The sequence below is a fragment of the Cottoperca gobio genome, chromosome 23 (assembly GCF_900634415.1).
Source record: "Cottoperca gobio chromosome 23, fCotGob3.1, whole genome shotgun sequence".
Lineage (NCBI taxonomy): Eukaryota > Metazoa > Chordata > Actinopteri > Perciformes > Bovichtidae > Cottoperca > Cottoperca gobio.
In genome coordinates this window covers 9,914,391-9,937,929 of record NC_041377.1, presented here as the reverse complement: position 1 = coordinate 9,937,929, position 23,539 = coordinate 9,914,391, and the positions used below count along the sequence as shown (strand labels likewise).

Here is a 23,539-nt window from a genome sequence, read left to right as displayed (position 1 = left end):
TCCACACGAGCACTCAGGGTTAGAAACAGCACAGAGACGGGAGTTAAGAAAACCTGAACAAAATACAATCTTTATTCATTATATACATTACATACAATGCAATACTACAAGGCTTTCTAAACATTCACTGTATCCACAGAGTAGTGCTCACTGATCTGAGTACCAGCCTTCACACTCCTGAGTCCCACCCAGGGCTCGAGGGCAAGATGGCAACAACAAAAAAATAAAAAAGTCCCACCCATCAAACATTGTGTGGAGGATATTCACCCTAAAATAGCAAAAAGAAAAGTAGTATTTGGCATTGTGTGTCTTTTATCTTTTACAAAGGTGCTTTCAATTGTTCTTTTTAAACAGTTTTTTTCTGGCACAAAACGAATATAAATGCTACGGCTCGCATGTTGTCAAAATATCATAAATAATCCCTCTCAGAGCATTTTCTTTTTCTAAAATAGACGCGTTACTTTCTGCAGTGGTTTGTTTTGGGTGTCAGGGCAGCAGAAGCATGAGCAGAACATACATGAACATACACAACGCAGACGCAGCCCTCCTGCAACAAAATACTAACGCACAAAAAAGACCAAATATTAGGAGTACTACTCAAACGTCTCGAGTGGTAAATTGTTAAAGGTTTTACTTTCCTCCTTATGAATTTAGGTAATCAAGTGCGATCTGCCTGATCACCCCCTGCTGATGCTCAACAGTCTGAAACAACTTGAGATAACTACTCATCTCGTGTCAGTAAACACACCAGCATTCACAGGGCCGACAGGTACAGAAGCAGAGCACCAGTCACAGGAGGTTTATATTTTATACTACCGTGCAAATCTCTTATAGTTTCAATACTTAAATTATGAATTTAAATCCAGGACAAAGCAAGTGAGGCGTCGTGGCAGAATTCACATCGACATCAGGTGCGTTCAATGGCATCATTTTTGTACCGCACATTTCAGCCCTTCGCTACAAGTCATGTTCTCTTAAAGGGATAGTTTGGATAATATTGGGAAATGTTCTAAGATTGACACTCATGCCATATAAAGTTACCGCCAGCAGGCTTAGTCCAAAAGTAAAAGTCTCCCTCCCTGCCCCTCAAACTTCTCTAATTCAACACGTTATGTAAAAACGATGAGTTGTGTTTTTAAAAGGAGTTTATTTTAGTGGTTCAGTAACCTGAAGGCTTGTTGTCAGCTAAACAGCAGAGACTCCAGTGTGTTAACCCGGGAGCTTTAGAGGGCTCAGTAGTTAGTGTTACCTTTGGACAGAGCCCGGCTTTATGCTAAGCTAACTGACAGATAGTGGTAGCCTCCTATTAAGAGTGGTATTGATTTTCTCAGCAAGCGAACGTCTAACTATTCCTCCAACATTACTGCCAAACACTTCCCCCTGCCTTCACTTCAACATGTTACCCACCAACTCTTACTTAGAATATTAATGACATCTAAAAACAAAAGCAGACGAGATGAGGGCTGTCAGGTGTGACCAGAAGCTGATGGTGGCTCATGTTAACTGGACTGTAGATCGATGTTGCTGCGTGACTGTCGCATCGGCCTTTAACCTGCAAAACACCAGTATGGTGCTTTAATTGAAAAACAAATGCATAAATTAATTGTCCAATAAATGCCAATGAAGAGGGACTCGTAAGTTAAGTGGTCCATGTTTCATCTTTAAGTCTGTGACTCTCACATTTCACTCCGATTACAGATGTGTCACTCAAAGACTTTTAGATTCACAACGAAGAACGATGTTCATTAACACACACACACACACACACACACACACACACACACACACACACACACACACACACACACACACACACACACACACACACACACACACACACACACGATGGGGCTGAATCAGTTGGTGTAAACAACGGACTCCACCCGACCGATGAACACGGTTCAGTGAAAAGTCCTGGAAGACAAGAAAGCTGAGCGACCCCAGCTGCACTTAAACTGCAAATGTCCCTTAAATCTTGATGACATTTTGGCCAATTTTTGACACCACATGACAGGAATTGTTCCTAAAAGTGTGAAAGACTTTCCAAAGCGGTTCCTAACCCTGCTGTCTACTTAAAGAAAGAGTAAGCCACCATCTCATCCCACTGAAGGAACATCAGAGAACAGAAACTGGAACACTGGCACCAGCACTTCATTCACAAACGCACACCAGCTTCAAACTCTTCCCACTAAGTGTGATGAGTGTAAAGTGTAGAGCCGGAGAGCGTTACTGGATGTGGACCCGGACTTTTTGGTAAAGAGGAACAAGAAGGAACAGAATCCAGCACAGAATCCATTCCTTTATGTATATTTACATATTCTGTACACTTAACCACGTCCATTAACTACTCAGGGAAATAAATGTAACTCCATCTTGTGTCTTCTGTAGTAAATGCAAATTTACCAACAAGTTTTACAGGGAAAACAACCCAAACCAATAGAAAAGGTATATTTCGATATATATTAATTTAAATCTCATAGAATCATTCCTCTATTGTTACTACAACACTATTAAATGAGTTGCCTCTGCATGGCCGACAGTCACATATAGGGGGCATATGTTGCAGAAAAGCTAACCAAACGATCAAAGTGGAAGTTTACAGGTTTTGCAGGAGATGCTGAAATGTGAGCAAAAGAACAGAAGAGCGTGAAGCTGTGGAGACAGAAGCTTCCTGTTTCCTGTCACACAGTCCTTTCGTTAATTAAATTAACAACCAGGGAATTTGAACTGAACTTTTGCATCAATCGGCCGGAACAGATTATCTGTTTGGCTCCAAACATGTGGACAAAGCACAAATCAAAAGCTTATAAAAAAAAAGGAAAAAGATATGAAAAAGATTGAAAACAAATGCGTGCAAATCCTCTTTTTTTGGCCTTAAAGTTTTTGGGGGGGGAATCAGGTGAAGAACACAAAAGATGTTTGGCAGAGGAGCTTCGTGTGCTCCAAGAAACTTTCAATCGCAAGAAAAAAACCAGAGGGAAGTCTTGGGTTAAGAGAAACACACAAACACACACACACACGCACACCTCAGGCTGTGAGTTTTACTCACACCAGAGTTGTGACGTGTGTTTACGAGCCTCACCAGCAGGACGCAGAGCGGCAACGCAGCAGGTCGTGTGATGGAGTTCCAGCCGACGCTTAATCCCACCAGAAGGTTCAGGAATAGAAAAATAACTGGTCTCTGTCTCCTCCGCCCCATCAGGTGCATGATGGGTGGGTGTGCATTCAGTCCAGAGGGGGAGGTGATGGGGGGGGGCGGGGGTGTGTGTGTGGGAGGTGCTAGAGCATGATGAGGTCCACCAGGTTGCCCTTGGGTGGAGTCATGCTGTCTGGGAAGAAGTTGACGAGTGTGTCGAAAAGCTGCGTCCGCTGAGCGTACATCTGGTCCACGTCTGAGAAGCCTGAGAGACAAACACAACGTCACAGGAAGAAGTGGAGGACTTTCAGACAAACGATTAACCTACAAAATGATCAGCAGATTAGTCGTTGCAGCCCAATTAAAATGTGATAAACTTTTAGCAAACTATGATCGTTAAAAACATCCATAACCACTTATCACTTTATATCACGAAGCAAAGCAGCGACCCGTTTTATAAATAACATTATTATGGCAGTGTTATTTATAGATAAATGTCAAAATGGTGCCACGACGAATCAATTATTTGACACCACGTGACCCCACAGGGGTCCGCACTGAACTACATCTGGACACACGTCTTGTTCTTACCCAGCGGGATGAAATCAGAGCTGGACTTGAAGAGAGCCGAAGGAAGGAGCTGGAACTGAAGCACAACAGAGTCACTTATTATACACAGAGTAGAGAACACGCACAAGTATATTTTACATCTCTTTTACACACATACCCCCTCTCTAGTGAATAATAGAGACAAAGTACCTCTTTGGTCTCATCCGGGTCTGTGTGGTCCACCGTCAGTGACAGGTCGTTCTGCAGGTACTTCAGTGCACTCAGTGGCTCTGATTGGGCTTTCTCCTCAAACCTGCACAATGAAAACACACTGATGCTCAACATCACATGCACTCAGTGGGGCTGCAGTCACAAGCAAACAACACTAGATGGCAGCAAAACAAAGAATCGCACAGCTCAGCAGGCAGGGTTCCCGTCACGTGATGCAGCGGCTGCAGGACTTGAAAGGAGCTACAGACCTGTACTTCCTGATGAGGTATCTGCAGTGACGGAGCAGGTACTCCTTGGAGGGCCGACACAGTTTGAGGGACCAGAAGTCATCCAGACGCATCTTGGGAGAACAAGACTTCCCGGGGTTTCCACCAAACAAGTAATGCACCTGGACACACGCAGGAAGAACACACTGATTAAATATATTCAACATGAAACACCAAAGAGAATACAAGACTTACATTAGTGTTGTTTCACACAGCTGTTGTGATTAATATAAAAAAAATATACTTTTCAAAAGCAAACTGTTCCTTTATGTTTAACCTTTTGTGGGTTATTTAAAAAATAAAGTTAATGTGGCAATATCAAACTATTTAAAAAGGCAGCAGGAATGTTTTATAACAGCATGTGTGTGTCAGCTGAACGGTTCAATGTGTACGATCCGCCACAAGTTAAACTGAAAACATTAAAACAACCAACATGATCAACAGTGAAGAGGAAACAGTGTTGATGCTAAACATGTGTTCTTCGAATTTGATCATTTTTGGAAGAAATATCACAAGAATTGGCGTAAAAATGACCATCTTTTACGATGCATCGATGGTTAGATGTGTTTTTTCCTTCTTGTTATTCCTGTCACAAATAACGTCGTCATGCTCTCCATAATGACTCGACCTTCAACAGCTGTGTTCGGAGCGATAAGTCGCACAGAGTCTGTCTGAACTTCATCTTCTCACACGGTCATTTAAAGAGCTGACGTCAGCGAGAACCACTCTGATGGAGAAGTAGAGCCAGCTGTGTGAAGCAACAGCTCATGAAGAGACGTTAAGTTGATGCTTCATGAACATCTGAAAAAGCTGAGCTGTAGCTCGCCGTCAAAAAGTGTTCTAGAGTGTTACTATTTGTGCGTTTGTCATGAAATCTGTGTGTGTGAGGCTCAGCCGAGTGCGTTACCTTGTGCATCTCATCGTAGACCAGCTGGTGTGCAAAGCGTGGACACGGCTCCTCCTCTTGCAGAGCTTTACTGGGGTTTTCTTTCACTGCCTGATCGTTCTTATACACACATGACCTGAGCAGCAGGAAGCAAATTTACATTCTGAAATTCCTGAAGCTCTCAGTGAAAAGCTGTTCAACAAATTCAGTTTGCTTCAGGCCAAGTAGAGAAACGAGCTTGCGTCAACATTATTCTGCAAGTGTGTCATTGACTTATTTCACTGGACATCAAGTACAAGAGCAGCTACTGAAATCAATGTGCTGGAACAGTGAGGGCTGCAGCATGTCCTTTCACAACCACTGATGCAAACAAGAAGTGCACACAACACACACACACACACACACACACACACACACCCCTCATGGAGAGCAGATGGATTGTGTGAAGAGGTCATCAAAGGCTAAAAGACGAGACACCCTGCAGAGTTGAAAGCTCTATAAAAGTGTTGCAGTGTGTGTTTGCATGCATGCTCTCTGTTAACGGCTGTGGTGAAGATTTTGGCTACTAAGAGCTGCTGTGTGTGAAAGTATTTCCTGCAAGTGTGTGTGAGTGTGATCTCTCGTCGCTGCTGCGGTGATGATCACAGAAATCTCTTTGATGCACAAAGTGTGTGTGTGTATTTTGCATTCGGTCTCCTACCAGTTGTTGCGGGCGATGTCGTAGATCCAGAAGGAGTTGCGGACGTTCTCCTCACGTTTGTCTTTGTCCTTGCTGAGGCCCGACAGGACGTGGATCTCGTTGAGCTCGGGGTCGATGGTGGCTCTCTGGGTGAAGCCCGTCATCGGTACTGTGGGGGCAAAAACAACAATGATGAATCAACAGCTTCAACTCCGAAATAAAAACCTTTAATCCTCCAGCAGATGTGATTCAGCGGAGATACGAACACAAGTTTAGAGGTTATCCAGGACAGAAGAAAACCTGTGTGAGTGAGTGAGTGCAGCAGCATTAATAATAACACGTCCATACAAAGTGAAAAGTAAAAAAAAAAAGTAAAACGCTAAAGAAAACTCCTCGATAACACTGGAGATACAGAGGCCTGACACCTGCAGCGGGTGGAGAAACACTGACACACAGAGGCCCCACACCTGCAGCGGGTGGAGCTCGGCACCAAAAAACCGAAGAGTGAACAATTCCCTGAAAATTAGAGCAATTCCAGGATTCCTGGAAGTGAAAGACTCACTCGAACGTGAGCAGTGTGTGTGTGTGTGTGTGTGTGTGTGTGTGTGTGAGCTGCATGCTGCTGCAATTATTATGTTCAATACGGATGTAACATAATAACAGACGTCTGAGGCCTGTTTATTAGAACCCTAAAATCTAATCCAGCACAATCTTTCTTCTAATAAATATTGTAGCACTGGTTCAGCGTGCATGTTAAAGACTTCTCATCGCATATGTTCCCGTGAACCCAGAGGAAGAAGCACAACAAGCATTCAGGCTGAGTCAGCATCAGCTGCTGCTTCACAGGGAAACATTTAACTGTGTTCATTCAGAATAACTTTTACTATCATTCTGTTGCACAACTTAGATTTGTTAGAATCATTTATTAATCTTATTTTTGGCCACCAAAACTTTATTGCCACAAATACAAATTGAAATATGAATTTCAAAACAAGCCAACAGGTTTCCAAATGAAACTTTGAATATCTGACATAATGTTTTATGACATCATCTCCTTGTCTTGCTATTGTTGGTTATATAATGTCATTTACGGTGCAGTTCGATGGCTGCCCCATTACTACAGTTGCGTGCCTCCCTTTGGCAGCAAGTGGGAGAGCAAACTGTCTTTTGAGCGCAGTGAACATTTTGTTTTTGAAAAGCTAAAGCCAACAAATATGAATTCAAGCAGAATATTTGGTTTGATAAAAACATGTTGTGAATCTAGAGTCGAAAACAATCGTAAGCATCTCTCACTGGAATCTAATTCTACAAACATAATATTAGCGTAGTGTAATCTTCAGAAGAATGTGAGTACACACTGCAATGTTACTGTGCAGCCACTGCAGGGAAACACAGATAGGCAGACAGACAGGCAGACAGACAGGCAGACAGAAGGTTGAACAACAGACGTCAGCAACACAGTTACAGGTCAGCACAGAGCGACATGACGAGCCGCTGCTGCAGTGCTGAGCCCCGGCACACATCAACATGCGAGAGTGATTAGCGACGGAGAGAAAGAGAACTGTTTGTGCTTTCTGCTTCCTTCCTGCCAAGAAACATTCTGTTCTTTCTTGCCATTTCACCCGTGCACTCATTTGAATCTTTCTATTTCTCTCTCCCAACGATCACTACGGAGTGTCTCTCCATGTCTGGCTGCACAGAGGCTTCATAATGTGTTTGAGGTGGATCTGAGATCTCAGTCAGTCTTTCTGTCGGGGCAGGAAGCTTCTGACTGCTGCCGGAGCTTCTAAAGATTCTGTCACATCTCCTCTGATGGAGGCAGAAGCCACACGGAGCCCGTTAGCCTCTGAAGGCAGCAGCATGAAACAGCCCATTAGCTTCAGATTGACAGACCGATTGGTTTTTAAATAACTGACTATATAAACAGAAATGGTGTGCTTACCCATGCCTGAGTCTTTCTTGGTGCCATCAGATATGATCTCTACATGGTCTCCATCCACATCGTAGCTGAAGAAATCATTGAGGTACGTCTTTGACCTCTGACCTCCAAACACGTACAGACAGCGGTTTCTCTGTTAGAGAGGAAGCGTGATCACGAGGTAGAGGAAGCAAAGAGACAAAAGCAGAGAAATATAAAAATAATAATTAGCACTTAAGCTAACAGTCAGGATGATCCTCACAGAAATAAACTGTGTATTGAGACAGGCAGCCTGGACTCACGGTGTGGAAGAGCATGCAGTGCCCGATGCGGGACTGGACGTCCTCTGGCCCAGCGTTACACGAGTCCTCCCGCAGGAGGCTCCACGTCCCGGCCTGGCAGTGGTAGGCGTACAGGCCGCTGAACTGAGGCTCTGATGTCCGACTGTCCTCCACACTGCCGTTACACGTCAGGATCCGCCCTCCAAATGTGTAGATCATGTGCTTCTCCGAGTCCATGCACATCTGCAGGAAGAGCCGGGAGGAAACAGGAAGTGAGAGAGTTCAGTAAGAGGACTACGGGATGAATAAAAATAGTTTCTGATTTCCATTTTTTGTGTGGAAGGACTAGAGAGACGTCTCAATCACAGTGGTCACATTTCTGCTTTATATACATTTTAACTTTATCGAGTCAATTAATAGATGCTAGCACACTGTTCATTTGCTAAAGAAAGTCTTTGAAGACCTGAACATGAGATCTAAGCTCTGGAGATCTTTGGAAACCGTCTGTTTGTACCTCCCTGACCTACCTGGTGGTCAAACACCAGCTTTGGCCCTCCATCAGCTGACGTGTCCTCGCTGAGGAGCGTCCAGGTGTTGGCGTCGATGTCGTAGCGGTAGAAGTCGCTCTTCAGAGACTTGCTGTTCCTGACGCTGGAGTCCAGGTACCGGCCCAGCGTGTAGATCTGACGCCGCTGGGAGTCGATGCACATCTTGTGGCACGACCGAGCACTCGGACCGCTCTGATCGGAGCACAGGAGACACACGTGCAAAGCTGCTCAACTGTTTTACATTTATAGAAATACAGTACACTTGATTCTTACAACTTTTCAATCTGATATAGTTTCAACTAAATGTGTTTGTCACTCACCTCCTTCTCGGTGTCTCTCGAGATGCACGCCCACTGATTCTCCTGAACACTGTACGCCCAGAAGTCAGCGAGGTCCTGTGTGCCGTCCCAGCCCCCAAACAGGTAGACGGTCTCTGCGGGGAACAAACATCACTCGACTAAAGGACGAACATGAACCTCCTCTTCCCCGAGTACAAACTGCCAGTTACTGTCAGATTAAGGTTTTGCTTTCAGAATGTGTTTAAAGATCTCCAAAGTGGGATCAACATGGAATCACTTATTGTAGAACGATTTGTCAACACAGAGACGTTGCATGGACCCATCCTGCAACATCTTTATGTGCATGAGCGTGAACGTTACAGACGGATACCGCTTCCCTTTCACACGCATACACACATTTCAAAAGCTAAATGAAAACAGACTTTGGAATGAAACTTCCCACACAATATCATTAAAAAATACAAATAAATTATTTTAAAAACACATTTGGGATCTACGAAGTGACAAGGTTCAAATGAATAATACGCCTGCAAGTCTCTGCTGTGGAAACATTGTTCGGATCAAAGGCAGAGCGCTGCAGCTCAGGCAGATGGGTGTTGTGAGAAGTTGTGTGGAGTTGTGTGGAGTAGTGTGGAGTTGTGATTGTATCTTGAGAAGTGTAGGAGGAAATAATCTGTGCCATTACTGCTTCAATTCCAAAACAGAGGAAAGGCCAGAAAATTAGTTTAGAATTCAAAAAGGAATTGAATGAGTCACTGATAATGATCAATAACAGATTAAACTAATTGTTTTACTTTTAATCAGTTTAAGATTTTAGTTTCTGTGAGAATGTGTGCTGCACAAGATCAGGCTCATCCTTTGATACTGGGACCGTGTGTGTGTGTATGTGTGTGTGTGTGTGTGTGTGTGTGTGTGCGTGTGTGTGATGCTGGGAGCTTCTCGGGAGTGGACAGGAATGTATTATGTAACTGCGTATGATGCAGAATTTCAGCATGAGATCATGACGTCTGATTATATCAATATATGGAAATTATTACGAAGGATTGAAACGGGATCAGGAGTAAAAGCCTAAAACACTTAACATTAAAAGCCAGACATATTGTGCTGATAAATGATTATGGAAGCAGCTCATAGTCAGTTATCAGTTTCGGCTGCTTTCCTCTGTGTTGAGACAGAAATAGGTTCTTTAGCTAAAAGCTACAAAACAATTCAAATGGAAAATGAAGTCTGAACCAGATCACATTTAAAGCCACATCTTGTGTGAACACATACGCAGAAAGCTCTAAACAGACCAAACAGATTTAAAAAAACAAGTTTTGTGTTGAGATATTCTCTGTTCTTCTGCTATCAACTACTGCTCAAACCAACAGACGTCAGTGTGTGCAGCCGGAGACAGACCAGAGGGATGCAATGCCTTCTTTCAGCTCTGACACAAGCTGCAGACGCTGCATCACTCTCACACACAATGCAGGCTTTTGTTTTTCAGAAAGTGCTCCACCAACAACATCGAGTAGAAAAGATATCAGTGTGTCTGCATCAAAACAAAAGTCTTTATGAGCTCTTGAAACGCCTTTAAGACAGTGTTCTTTTGGAGAAGGGCTGAAGGTGGAGCTGGAGGTGGAGGGGAGGGAGGCTTAATTTGATTAAACAGTAATAGAGCTTCACATTGTGCGTGTGTGTGTGGGAGGATGTGAGTCACAGCGTAGGTTAAACAGACAAGTAATAACACTGGCTGCTTGGAGCTCACCAGTCTGGACGTCAATGACCATTTGATGTCCTCCCCTCATCCCCGGCCTGTTGTCGTCACCGTCACCTGCAAAGAGGAGAGGAAAGAGGAGAAGAGGATGGTGTATGAGCATGGGAGATGGAAGATGACACAGAGGAAAGTGAGAGAGGGGATCATGTAGAAGAGGAGGAGCGATGTGAGGAGCAGAGGACAGGAGGGAGTCAGGGCTCGAGCTACAAGACCACAAAGCTTTCAGTTTGCAGAAATGTTTGATGGACAGACTTGAATAGATTGTCTCACTGTTCATGTCGTCTCGGTTGATTTCTTGGGCGCTTGTACCTTTGTTGCATTTGGGGATGATCTGACTCCACCTGGGCTTGTACTCCTGCTGGCTGATATACTGGTTAAACAAACCATCTAGCGAGGAGAGAAGAGGATCAAATATGGCACAATCACCATTAACGTATAAATAAAGAGTTTGAGTATCATTAAGAATAAATAAGAAGATTGAAGTCTTTACTTTAGACTCATCAGGCCAGTAAGATACCTTTCACAGCTTTGTCTATGAGCTCCTCGCACGCGTCGAAGTCTCCTTGCAGCACCAGCCGGTCGTGCAGGTGGGTGAGCATCGGGTGCTCCAGTGCTATCCGGGTCTTCTTCTGCAGGGACTCAAAGGCCTCTGTGTAGTTATGCTGTCGGAAGTGCTTCAGGCAAAGACGGATGGCTTCCTGTTCTCTGTACTGCAAAGCAACAATGGAGAGGAAACAGATATAGAATGATATCTAGAACAGCGAGAGGCTCAGAACTGTTAACCACACATGTAAGAAGCAGCTGACAACAATCAGTAGATTATATCACAATACTATGAAAACAATAGCGTGTTTCCATTAAGACAGCACTGAGGATTTTAAGAAGATTGGCTTATTGTGCTGAATGAAAAAGAACAACTTTCATATTCAGCAAATAAGGAATCAAACAAAAATTAAAGCATCGGTATAAAAACAAATATCAAACCCCAATGTATGTACCCAGCTGTGTGAGGCTTGTAATTTACAATCTCTGGTTTGGTTGGAATTAAACTAAAATAACAATTAAAAAAAATTGGCAAATTCAATGTTTTCACTGTTTGATGAGGAAACTGTTGTGATCGCATCCTGAGTGGTCCTGCTCAAGGACATCTGTGTTAAGGGAACTGCCAGCTGATCAATCCATCCAATTACAGATGGAGGCCTGCTGACTCTGTAATCCAGTCTGAGTGTCTGACCCCGAGGCTGCCACTGTGGACATACCTTGCTGTACCAGTTGAGGCAGGGCTGCACCACGTCAGGATCTTCGATACCGTGCAGCTCAATGTACCAGATGCTGAAATTAAAACTAGGACCCCAAGACATCAGAGGCACTGAGACGCAGAGCGAGAAAAGATGGAGAAAGAGGTGTAAATAAAAGATTATTTTCTATAAGCCCAACAGAAACATCCACACTCGACAAGCACATCAGCTCTCACCTATTTTTACAAATCTGCAGGGAAACATCTGCTCATCAATCTTGTGTTTTAAGGTGAACGTTTCCTTGTTGTAGTCGTTCTTAAGGCCACTGGAAGAGAAAAGGAACGATGGAGATGATGCAGCGGTTTCACAGATGACATTACCGGGTTGAGATGTCAACTTAGTCGTCCCAATATGAAAGTTACGGCTGTTTCTTTAACAGACAGTCTGGTAATGTAGTGATTAACTAGATTTCTGAGTCGTCTTTCCTGCGCTGGTTGCAGGTGTTTCAGTTTCCATATAAAATGGTGTTGAGGAAAAAGCAAACCCAGTATCAACATCTACTGCATCTACATGTGTACCACCAAAAGCTGCACGTCTATAAGTGATTATCTCTTGAAGAAAGGAAAGTCAGTATTGGTACTAATAACAACCTGGTGGATTCAGAACCGATGCCATGAGACCAGGACAAACTAAATGAATCTCAGACACTTTATTGCTTATAGGCCCCAGGTTGCCTATTACCCAGCAAGCTTCACACTCTCCCATCTTCTCTCACAAGAGGTTACAAATGGCAGTGTACTTACACCCTGAAGCAGCTGAACATCAGTGCTTTCTAACTGTAATCATCACACAGAAACTGATGGAGCAGTGACATCTCACCTGGACAAAAGCTCCGTCATGTTTTCTTCACTCATCCCACCAAACACTTTAAACTTCTTCAAGTTGCAGACGTGAGTCTTCTCATACTTTCCAAAGGTGATGCTCTGAACAATTGCCGGCCTTTCCAATTTCAAGATTAAAAACTGAAGAAAAAATGAGAAAAGGAGAGAAATAAACAAATAGGCTGAAGAGTTATGAAGCCATTAGTGTGTGCAGCACTGCAGGAAACTGTCCGGGCTTTTGGCAGGCCAGCCCCCAGGAAAAGAGTTGCTCATCATCTGAATGACTAGAGCAGGGTCAATGTACTGCATCAGGTAAGTGGCATTACATGCACCCTATGAGCCACATCCACGTGTCCCTGAGCTCTAACAAGCCGGGACATCTAGTGACAAATCACCAGCGGCCATCAGGCCAGAACGAGTTAATGGGAGACCGCAGGCTGGAACATTGATTCAATGTGTCACTGGAAAGCAGACATTTAACAAACTCTAGGGAGCAATGGTGTTCACATTCTCTCGTTAAAGACATAGATATTATATCAATCAAAGTCCTGCTGAGCCTCCATCAATACTAATCTAGGAGGAAACTTTCATAAACACTGATGCCATTCATGAGTCCTTCCACATGAACTTCAACCTTTACAATCAATAGAAAATAAAAGCAGTTCTACTGATTTGACTCTGCAGGCATTGATCTGGTTGTCATGAGTCTGATATATAATATATTCAACACATCATTTACAGATCCTGCCTGTAGTTTGGCGCACACATTGGATTAAAGGGTTGATAGAGGTACAAACTACTCCAGGAATTAGATTTGTGTTGTATTGCTTTGACATAAACCAACATTCAGAGTGATTTGCTGCAAATACGACTAAATTTGAGTTTTCAGACAATGAAAACATAATTAATGACAATATGATGTACTAAAAATTCTACCAACACGATACATACTTGCATCTATTGCTGCTTTACTAGACAGAAATACTGTGAGAGTTTTGAGACGAGCGCTCTGCAGCTAACTGTTGCGTGGTTAACCATTATTTTGAAATGCTTAGTTTCCTCCTGCCTTACAAAACAAACTTTCAGATTTAACCTCAAACTCTGCCAGATGCAGCGCTGCTGTCGTAAGTCAATGAGTTCATGAGAAACAACTTTTTTCTTTTATTGTATGAAGGATGCAGACAGACCTGCGCACTGCTGGGGGGGGGGGGGGGGGGGGGGGGGGGAGCCTCACTAACGGCTCATAATTAAATCTGAGCCATGTTAATGAGCAACTGATTAATTACTTATTAAAAACGTAATACTAAATATTTTGTTCCCTAAAATAAATGCTTTAATTACGCCACTGAAATTGACTTTTTGTAATTAATTGACAATAGTAAATTGGCAATTATCTGAATCATTCAAATAATTAAATAGTTTCATCATCAATCAAAACTGCTGCTCCTCTTGCACCAGCATGGTAAGACATCATAACACTCTTAAAAACTTTTACAACGTCTGCAGCAGGAGCTCTCACCATGGTTGTTATACAATTAGATTTAGCAGTGACTAAAAGAATGCTGATAATATATCATGCACCTACAGTATAAACAAACCACAAGCCTCCCTGAACTTCACACTTTGTTCTTCATGCACATGGTCAACCCACATGTCAGGTGTGGACAGCAGGAAACCTACCTGTGGAGGATAGTTGCTCTCAGAAGACCACCTGGAAGACTGATCATTAGGTTTGTCCACCAAGATATTCCTAAAAAACACCCGCAAAGAAAAGGTAGAGTGTATTCATTCATGTGGAATAAGCATAGCAGACATCAGTTATGATACAGGAGTCACAATTAATTACAGAATGGTGTTTGTTTGTTTGTGTGTATAAAGTAGCTGTAACGGTAAAGGAAACGTATGCCAATACTACTTAAGCAAGTCTGCCAGCAGGGGTAATTAGTTCATGTAATTTTTACAGAACCGTTCATATAAGCTAGCAAACCGTTGTGGTTAGCTAGCTAACATTAATATCAGCTAACCTGTATCTGTAAGAGTGCTGAACCAGCAACAGGCGCATGCTCTGAAACTATGCCCGACTTCACTTGTAAATTGCAGCATTTAGACTGTTCATTTGTGAATGACATCCACACAGTGAGACCTTCTCGAGCCATAAGACATAGCTATTGTTGCTAAAACATAGCTTTTTGGTTAGATAACAGCAGCTAGTTAACGCTAACTATTAGCTCTGGGGTACAGTTAGCTAACGTGGACGTTCGTTTTTGACGTCCTCAGGTGCCGGACTGCACATAGCTGAATACACTTCTAAAATACGGTAGTGTTTTGACAAGTTATTAGTTTAAGCTAAGCTCTTTGTAAATAATCTGCTGAACTAGTGGCAGTACAAAGTAATGAAGGCTGTTGCTTCAAAATAAGCTCTTCTTAAGAAAAGAAAATATACATTTACGTAACGATAAACAAAGCACCAAAAACGGGGTGGCAGTGCCCAAGACACAAACACCTATCAATGTAATGATCTAACTGACACTGGTGAATAGCTATAAGTTCGAAAGAAATATCTAAATGTCATCTGATCGAACATATAATCCATCATAGGTTACTATTCACCACAAACACTTCAATTGATCATCAGCAACACCACCATCGGGTGGCAGCGTATCAACACTAAACGCCCCTACCGCCGCTAACAAAGCTAACGCTCGCGGGCTCGGATGGCAGACGAGCTAGGCCAGTCGGGCCGCCTGGAAGAAACATTGGTGTGTTGAGGCGATGGAAGCTCACTTGTGACCACAACACCTAATGCATACGCAGGGCCAACTAACGTGTGCATTACTCACTCGGGTAAATATGTAGAGGAGTAAGAGCTCCATTTAAAAACGCTGAAAGTGAGGACTCTGCTCTCAGGAACGACAGCCATCTTGTTGCAGAAAATAACAAGCGGTTAGCGGGAGAGGCTAGCAAGAAGCGAGCGGTGGCAGCCCTTAAAGAGACAGTACACCCGGTTTTGTTTTGTTTAAACAACGAAGAATGAAATATGCAATATTGACAGTTACCAGGCCACATTTTCTATATGCATCTGAATATAACATCAGTGTTATATAACAACTGTAGTTTAATATGCAGATCACCCATATAATAATAATAATAATAATAAGAAGAAGAAGAAGAAGAAGAAGAAGAAGAAGAAGAAGAAGAAGAAAACATTATTACTTAGGCTACTATGACATACATTAGGGTGTAAAATAAACAAAATAAAAGTCTTAACATCAGATTTAGACTCAGGACCACTCTTCAGGTAATAAAGCAGTGCTCCTAAAGGCCCCTATCATGTCAGTTGATTGGCTTTAGTGCTACACAGTGACCCTGGGGTTTGAAGGGCTGTTTACAGGTTTTATCCTGTCTTGTCTTGCCATGTCATAAAGTTGATTAAAAGATCATATGAACTGTTGTATATGAGCTGCTCTGGTCTGTTTTTAAAGCTCCTCTCTGTGTGATCTCAGTGTTTTACTGCATGTCGAATCACTGATAGTTTACAGTGTGCATGAATCATCTGATGAGTGCATGCAGCTTTATTCCAGTTAACTGGATCTCTTTTACTGAAACTTATATTAGCTTTCCCCCCATCCTCAGGGATGCTCAACATTTTCAGTTTATAAAAGTAAAGTTTTTTTATGTTACATTAAATTCCCTCACATTATATTTGGTAGATTTCCTAAAGTCCAATACAAACTGTTCAAGTATATGTAGAGTTGAAGTAACACATTATTAAGCTTTCAAGATTCATATTTAGATTATGTTCTAACCACTCTGCCTCAGTATATTCTGTTTATTTAAACGTGTAATGCATTTGTTAGGAAACTGACAGCAAGGGAAGATAATAAATACTGTAATATACAATAAAAAGAAAGATGTTTAATCTGTCAAACAACACAATGTAGTTTTTAAACGAGGCAAACTTTAAATGTATCTGTTCACACATCCCTCCTCGTTACCATACCACACACATAATAAGTGTTTTAGCCCGATAATTAAACGCCTGTGTGTAATATACAGGCCTGCGATAGATGTTTATTTGTCAGTGGGTTGGCAGCACTGAAATAGACACTTGTAATTGGTGTCTCTTTGGTCGGAGGAACGGACAGCTCAAGAAAGTAGGCGGGGAAGTGAAAAGGTGTCTTTTGTTGGCGAGAGTTGTAATCCGCTCTAATTCAAACCACAGGGGGTCTGCGAGCATTTGAGACCCCCGGACCTTTGTGGTATGTTCACACGGTCCTGCTGCCAGCAAGACTACATTAGTTTCTGTATGTATGTGTGCTTATCCTTATGATTTAATGAATGCTTTATATTAGAACCCCCCCCCTGTTTCTCTTGTTTCAGGCATTTTCTAGAAGTTACTGTAAAACAGTGAAGATGATTTTTCTGATGATTTGTATTGGAAGCAACAGGACTCAAGAAAATAGTAAAACAAACATGATTCCAGCATATTAACAATACATGAAATGAGTTGTTAAAACAGAGCGGGGGAGACACTCGAGGATCGAGTGTGGAAAGAATCACAGACTGAACCTGTGCCTTCCCAGCATGCTTTAGCCTTTCTTTGGATTTGTTATTTTTTGCAAAATTCTGATGAATCATCTGCGAGTGGACCTCTTCCAGGCTTGATGACGTGAATTGAATGATAATGGTGTTTCTTCTAAGTGCACGCCCAGCCTTGGCAGAGCCTCGCTTCCACTTACTGCTAATTGAAGAGCGCTGGTCAAGTCTCATTTGTACGGCTGTAAACCCAGACACTGAGAACACAAGATGCTTTTATTATTGAGCTACACTGGCCTATAATGTAGAAGTGAATATGGTTTTTATTGTAGATTAGATTTTAGTTTAGGACATGTCATACTGTAATGATCTTTGTAGAACCCTACAGAACCACTAAGTATTACTTAAGTAAAAACGTTGTATGTTTTCTCTCACAGAGCCTCAAACGGGACTTCTAGTCTTACTTAGAGTAGTTTTTATTTAGTAGCACTGCTGGGCAACGTATTGTACACAAATACACAAAGTGCAGTGATAAAGACGGACTCTTATAGACTCATGGTTGCAGATTTAGCCGCAGTATTTCCTTCTTTTTCAGCCAGGTTAACCTGGTTCTGTAGATGCTCCCTGTGGACTGTCTGTCTGTCTCTGATATGAGATCAGCTGTGTTTCCCCACAACGTTAGTCACCCTATGATGATGTCACACACAGCATGACCTCATTTTGAAAGAAAGAAATAGCCAACAAAGAAGCAGCCTCAGCCTCATCTTCATCCATATCCTAGATATCCGTCCACTAACATTCTCGTCTTCATCCCCTCTAACAACTTTCATCGTCATCACTACCATACCTCCCCATCTCATGTCACGTATATCGTTACCCTTGAACTCATCATCATCATCATCCACTGACATCATCTTCAAAGTTTATTTAAGTAGAAGCAGAAATACTACAGTGTAAACATACTTTACCCTGCAAAATATACTTAAAGTACCAACACTATATATACTTGTGAATTTCACCAAGGGATCAATAAAGTTTTATCTTAAACTAATAATAGTCCGATATGATAAATGATGTGTTGATTATTATTGTGAGTCTGAATCTTTAAAATAACAAAACTTATCAAATAAATGTGCTTAGGTAGCCTACAGTAGGCAAATAAAGTAAATAGTTACTCTCCACCACTGCCAACATCATCCTCACAACACTTCATCACTACTATTGGCATCATTAGTACAGCCACCATGACAGTCCTCATCATCATCATTCCGGTAAAAACACGGTAGAAGCGGTCGGAGATGTCTCAGGCCCGCTGCTTGACTTTTATTAGGGGCGCAGCATCTTATTTCCCCGGGACGCGCACTGCCTGCCGTGAGCGCGCACGAAGCGCCATCACGTGGGAGGTCCCTTTAAGTTTCCATCGACAGAGGCCTGAGCGTGTCACATGGACATGATATAATGAAAAGGCAGGAACACAGAGGCAGAGTGCGTGGAGATCTCGGCCAATGGAGAAGGGGTCGAAATGTACGCAGTCATCTGCCGACAGCCTGCAGCCCTGCGAAGAGAGGGACAGTGTGGCCGAGCCGATCCTGCCCGGGGCGGGCCGAGCCGGACTCACTGCGCCTCATCGGACGGGACCTCTCTATTCGCAGTTGCACCTGCCAGCTATGACCCGCACTTTAAAATAGGAGGAAAATGTCGCCTGTGAGCGCGCGTATTTCGCCTGGGTCCCGGAGCAGAAGAGGAGCGCCTTTCAGCGTGAGTGAAGTTATTTCTTATTGCTCGGCTGATGTGGCATCGGCTCTGTGTTGCTGCCTGCCGCAGGTGCGTTTGCGCGCTTGTGTTGTGCCTGGTTAGTCAGCTGTATCCCCGTGTGAGGACCCGCATCTCTCAGCATTCGGCAAAGTATGTTTGTTGGAGAAAGTGCATTCTTTCCTGCAGGGAAGATTGTTGATCATGTGCCATGTGCGTTTTCTTGCACTCTGCCAGTGTCCGCATTCCGGGTGGTGTTGCGCACATAGAAATTGAAGTGAAGTAAACAAGTGGGAATAAGGCCTCGCTCTGGAGCTCGAAAAACAGTGTGTTGATGTTCGGCAGGGCGCTCCAGGCTTGACTGGGAACATCCCGCCTCTCTTTCACAAGCCCAGCCCTGAAGTTCTGCGCCAAGAACAAATGAAGTTGATACTTTTGTGTGACATTTACAACGACTTAGTGTGAGAGACTTCATTACACTGCCTCTAACATCAGCAATAAAGTCGACTATTATTTTAATGGTGTATCGGTTCCCTCACAGTGATGCTGCATAGTCGGATTGAAGGTATATAAACAATGGCTGCGTGGTAAACGTGAGTATTGCTGTGAACATCATGAGTGTGCGGCTTTTAAACCTATTTGCTTAATAAAGCCGTCACATTTTCCTGATGTTTGGAAACGTGTCAGTGAGGTGCAGTTCAATATTTCATGTTCGACAGTGAGGAAAACACTCGCCTGCTGCGGCTATTGCGCAAACACACACACACACACACACACACACACACACACACACACACACACACACACACACACACACACACACCAGTCAACATTTTGCTGATTCATAACAGCTCACATCTGTGTGTATTGGCCATGACAAAGAGAGTTCAAACAGCCTCTAATTGTGGCCGCAGTTTCCGTGTCAAGCAGTGAGGGGGAATAACTCATGGTGTTAATGCAAGTGTCTCTTCCGGAGATGATCCAGCAGCAGCTGCTGGCTGACTCCGGCTGGGCCGACCTGAGGAAGCTCCACTTGATGTAAAAGGCTGGCAGATATCTGACCGATCAGCAGGAAAGTATTGGAAAGGAAACCACAAACTCAGCTTTAGAAAAGATATATTTACAGCTTCTGGTAAAGCATCTTCAGTCCCTAATGTCACATCTATAAGAAGAGAATTGAGCTTCCTCAGCTGATCTTCAGGCAGTGTTTTATATTTTAACCTTTAATACATTTACTATTCCATATTGAACCACTGAAGTAGGCTTAGGGCCAAAACAGTTAGGTTTGCAAATTACGAAATAGAACAATTGACAGAAAATGAACTGGCAAGAATTCTTTCTAATTAATTTTAATTGATCAAACAGCTTCTAACGTGCATGGATCTGTTGCCCTCCTGTAGGTAACGTGTTAACAAGCAGTCTATTTACACATCCAGCAGACACACGGTGATATTTGAATTCATATTTCTGGCGACCTGATGAACGTAAATTCAATATTTGCTTTCGTTTTGCTCTGTTTTGGTCTCCTCCACCTCCTCAGGGAAATATAAGTCTCTTTAGCTGCTAAAGATTCAGTATGTTCAGCATCTGGTCTCCAACTGTGTCTGTTGTCTACAGTAGTGTGGCTTTGTAAAGCTTTGTTTATATAGAACGAAATGATTAGAGAAGCTTTAATTTAGTAATCAAAGTATTTAAAAACAGTGATTCTACAGGTTTGTGAAAGGTCAGCAGTTTCCCTCCTCACTGCTGCTGCTGCTTCCAAAACATGTGTAAATCTGTAATGCATAATGTCACCTGTTTCTCAGTCTGAACTATAAATAACTATATGAACCTATAACTCTGTTGGAACTGCATTTCATGTTTTTACTGGTTCCTGTTTGAGCAGAAACTTGCAGCTTTGCGAGACCTGTGAATTCACACTCCACCGCCTCCTTCATCCTTTTTCTTTGTGTCAACCCAACCAAATGCATTATCTCTGAATCTGGGAATTATCTTTTATTCCCTGGTAAACAAATCAACGTCCCTGCACTGACAAGTACAAGCAGGGTGGAACACGAGCTTTGCTGTCCTCCAGCACTTGCATGATAATGAAATTTGCAATAATCCTGCAGCATTAACCATTAACCAGCATTAATCCTGCTGTGTTTGGCCTTATTAGCTGAGAACAAATCCATCAGCCTTTTTGAAGTGAACTTTCAGAGCTCTAAGCTGTTATTTCCGCCCTTGAGATCATTACTTGGCAAACCTATATGCACGTAATTCCACCAATGAGCCTGAACCTCAGATTAGTGACATGCCTGAAATGGCTGGAGTGTGTCATAGGCGTCCGGCGGTGATAACATGGCCTGCCTGTTTGTGTGTGTTCCTGCTTATCTGTGTTTCTGGTTGTGCATGCATGTGCTTACTGAAGACAGACTTTCCCATCTGCGTCACAGCCTGTGCGTGAGTCTGTCAGATGTTTGTGCTCGTCTTGTCTCAAATACATTTGTTTCTTTCGGATATAAATGAGTGTGTTGTTTTCATTGTGTCCTCAGATTGTGTAAATGGCACATTTGCCTTCTTCGTCCTAATGTATGCAGCTAGACCTTCCTCTCTCCATCCTTCTCACTAAATCTCTGCCTCTCATTTCTTTCTCCTCTCCAGCACCGCTACAGTGAAATCTTTGCTATTAGCAGCCCCAGCATCGGAGGATATTTTGGGGAATTAGCCCATTACTTATTTTTTCTCCGGTGTGCGTTTGCTGAATAATGATGTGCCTCAATGTGAGTGTATAGCTCAAACAGCCAGCTGTGAAAGTTGTGTTTCCGCTTGGTTTATGTGGTCATAATTAGCAGCTCCCATGTGGTGTGTGTGTGTGTGTGTGTGTGTGTGTGTGTGTGTGTGTGTGTGGGGCTGTGTTCGAGCTTGTGTGTGAGCGCATGCCTGTGAGCAGGGGTGTGCTTGTGTTTACATGACAGCCGACCAGGAAGGGAAGTGACGCAGGAGGCAGCAGAGAGGCGAGAGCTGCAGACATTACACTGCTGCAGAGGGGGAGAGAGAAAAGGGGAGGGAGAGAGAGAGACGGAGGGAGGGAGAGACAGACAGACAGACAGAGAGAGAGAGAGGGAGGGAGAGAGACGGAGGTAGAGAGGGAGGGAAGGAGAGAGGGAGGTAGACAGAGGGAGAGAGACGGAGGGAGGGAGAGAGGGAGAGAGAGGCAGGAAAACCAGAGACAGATAAAAGAGTGCGACAGGAACAAAGACATTAATGAGCGATCACTTTCTTCGGTGCTGCTGTCGTCTGCAGGGTCACAGCGCTGCTCTGCCTCCGGATCCACCATAAACAAACATGCAGTAAAAGTGAGTCAGTGTCCGCGTAGGCTGGGCGAGTGCGCATTTGATTATGAAATGTGTTTACCCTCCGCTCACTATAAAAGTAGTGACACAGGCTTTTGTTTGTCCAGAGCTCTGCCTGTTCCAGCTCTGAGCCACAGACAGAAAGCTGCCTTCTCAGGCTGGAGCTCACTCAAACTTTCTTGGCTGTTGGAAGACTTTCATAACAGCTTCAGTAATGGACACTTCTCAAATATTTCCTCAGCAAACACTGGGCTTCCTCAGGGATGGAAAATGGACATGGGAAGATGGTTCTCGAAGCAGCTCATGAAAGGCCAAATGAGCCATCTGACAGAAAGTATTATTCAGGGAAGTGGTGAAGGGAAGATGTGCCAAAAATTTACTTACTCACCTTTACTGGCTGACATTAATAATGTTGGAACTGGACTCATCTGTGGCTCCTTAGCATTACACTATGAAGCCCTGCTGAGTTCAGAGAGACAGAAGTGTTCATCACAAGCAATCATCACTGTTCTTACAGTCTCACCATCGGGGCAACACATGTCAACCGTTGGCTGTGGTGCCAGAGTGGAACGGTTCATCCCCTGTGGAGCATGAATGTATTGTTGCCCCGTGGCACTACAGTAGAGACTAATTAAGAGTTCATCCTCTGGGGAGCATGTATAGTACATTTCACAAATATATGTGTGTGTGTGTGTGAGATATCTTGTGTCCACAGTTGACATTATGGCATGAGGTTAGCAAGAGAAGATCATTTAGTGCCCATAAAGCAGTAAATGTTATATTAGTCAGCTGATTATGAGATACATCTTTAACCCAGCTCTCTTTAGCAGGAACGCCCTCGTGAGCATGAATGAAGCAGAACTAATCGCAATCTATCTAATCTTAGATTATGAGATCACTTGTGTACAAAGCTGATGTTTATTTTAGCGAGCGGGGAGAGGGATTAGTGTTTAAACATCGAAGGGGAAAGTCCCCTGTGAGCATGGACGTGTTAAATAATTAGTTAAATCTTCTACAGAAGGATTTATCCTCGAGGAACAAGAATGTGCTCATTAACTTTCACAGTAATCTTGTCAATAAATGTTTGAGTTGAGTCAGCGGAGTCACTGAATGCAGTAGGATTCATTCTTTGAGGCTTATGAATATTAATACCAAATGTCAAGTCAGTTTGACACCCATCCATCGAGCCCACCTCTCACACGCAGTGACTGGAGATCACAGACGATCTCTACGGTATCGCCGCTTCTC

The 23,539-nt window shown here is 43.2% G+C and overlaps 1 protein-coding gene and 2 long non-coding RNA genes across 6 annotated transcripts in view; 2 read left to right on the top strand and 1 right to left on the bottom strand.

Annotated features, from left to right (window-relative positions):
• Positions 1 to 43: 43 nt before the first annotated feature.
• On the bottom strand, positions 44 to 15,633 carry mkln1 (muskelin 1, intracellular mediator containing kelch motifs). 4 transcript variants are annotated; one of them, XR_003834541.1, is made up of 19 exons: positions 15,509 to 15,633; positions 14,349 to 14,418; positions 12,667 to 12,809; positions 12,024 to 12,112; positions 11,809 to 11,918; positions 11,067 to 11,259; positions 10,820 to 10,936; positions 10,541 to 10,606; positions 8,815 to 8,927; positions 8,474 to 8,686; positions 7,968 to 8,189; positions 7,690 to 7,819; positions 5,769 to 5,916; positions 5,090 to 5,204; positions 4,165 to 4,304; positions 3,896 to 3,998; positions 3,728 to 3,782; positions 3,083 to 3,401; positions 44 to 1,573 (listed from the first exon to the last, which is right to left on the bottom strand). XR_003834541.1 is itself a non-coding variant. In XM_029461793.1 (18 exons), exons 1-18 carry the CDS (start codon positions 15,586 to 15,588, stop codon positions 3,280 to 3,282), a joined length of 2,229 nt encoding a protein of 742 aa, XP_029317653.1. In that variant the 5' UTR covers positions 15,589 to 15,633; the 3' UTR covers positions 44 to 3,279. The 4 variants fall into 4 exon arrangements, 3 of the variants coding, with proteins under 3 accessions (XP_029317653.1, XP_029317654.1, XP_029317655.1); XM_029461793.1 differs by having other exon boundaries at positions 44 to 3,401; XM_029461794.1 differs by having other exon boundaries at positions 44 to 3,401; positions 10,859 to 10,936.
• On the top strand, positions 12,962 to 15,859 carry LOC115028225 (uncharacterized). The gene is made up of 3 exons (XR_003834542.1): positions 12,962 to 12,980; positions 14,327 to 14,442; positions 15,267 to 15,859. It is a non-coding gene; the product is annotated as an uncharacterized LOC115028225 (long non-coding RNA).
• A 2,685-nt stretch (positions 15,860 to 18,544) lies between these two features.
• The window catches only part of LOC115028277 (uncharacterized), a 33,895-nt gene continuing 28,900 nt past the window's right edge, over positions 18,545 to 23,539 (top strand). Inside the window, exon 1 of the long non-coding RNA XR_003834553.1 lies at positions 18,545 to 18,962. This is a non-coding gene — a long non-coding RNA (uncharacterized LOC115028277). The remainder of the gene's footprint in view (positions 18,963 to 23,539) is intronic.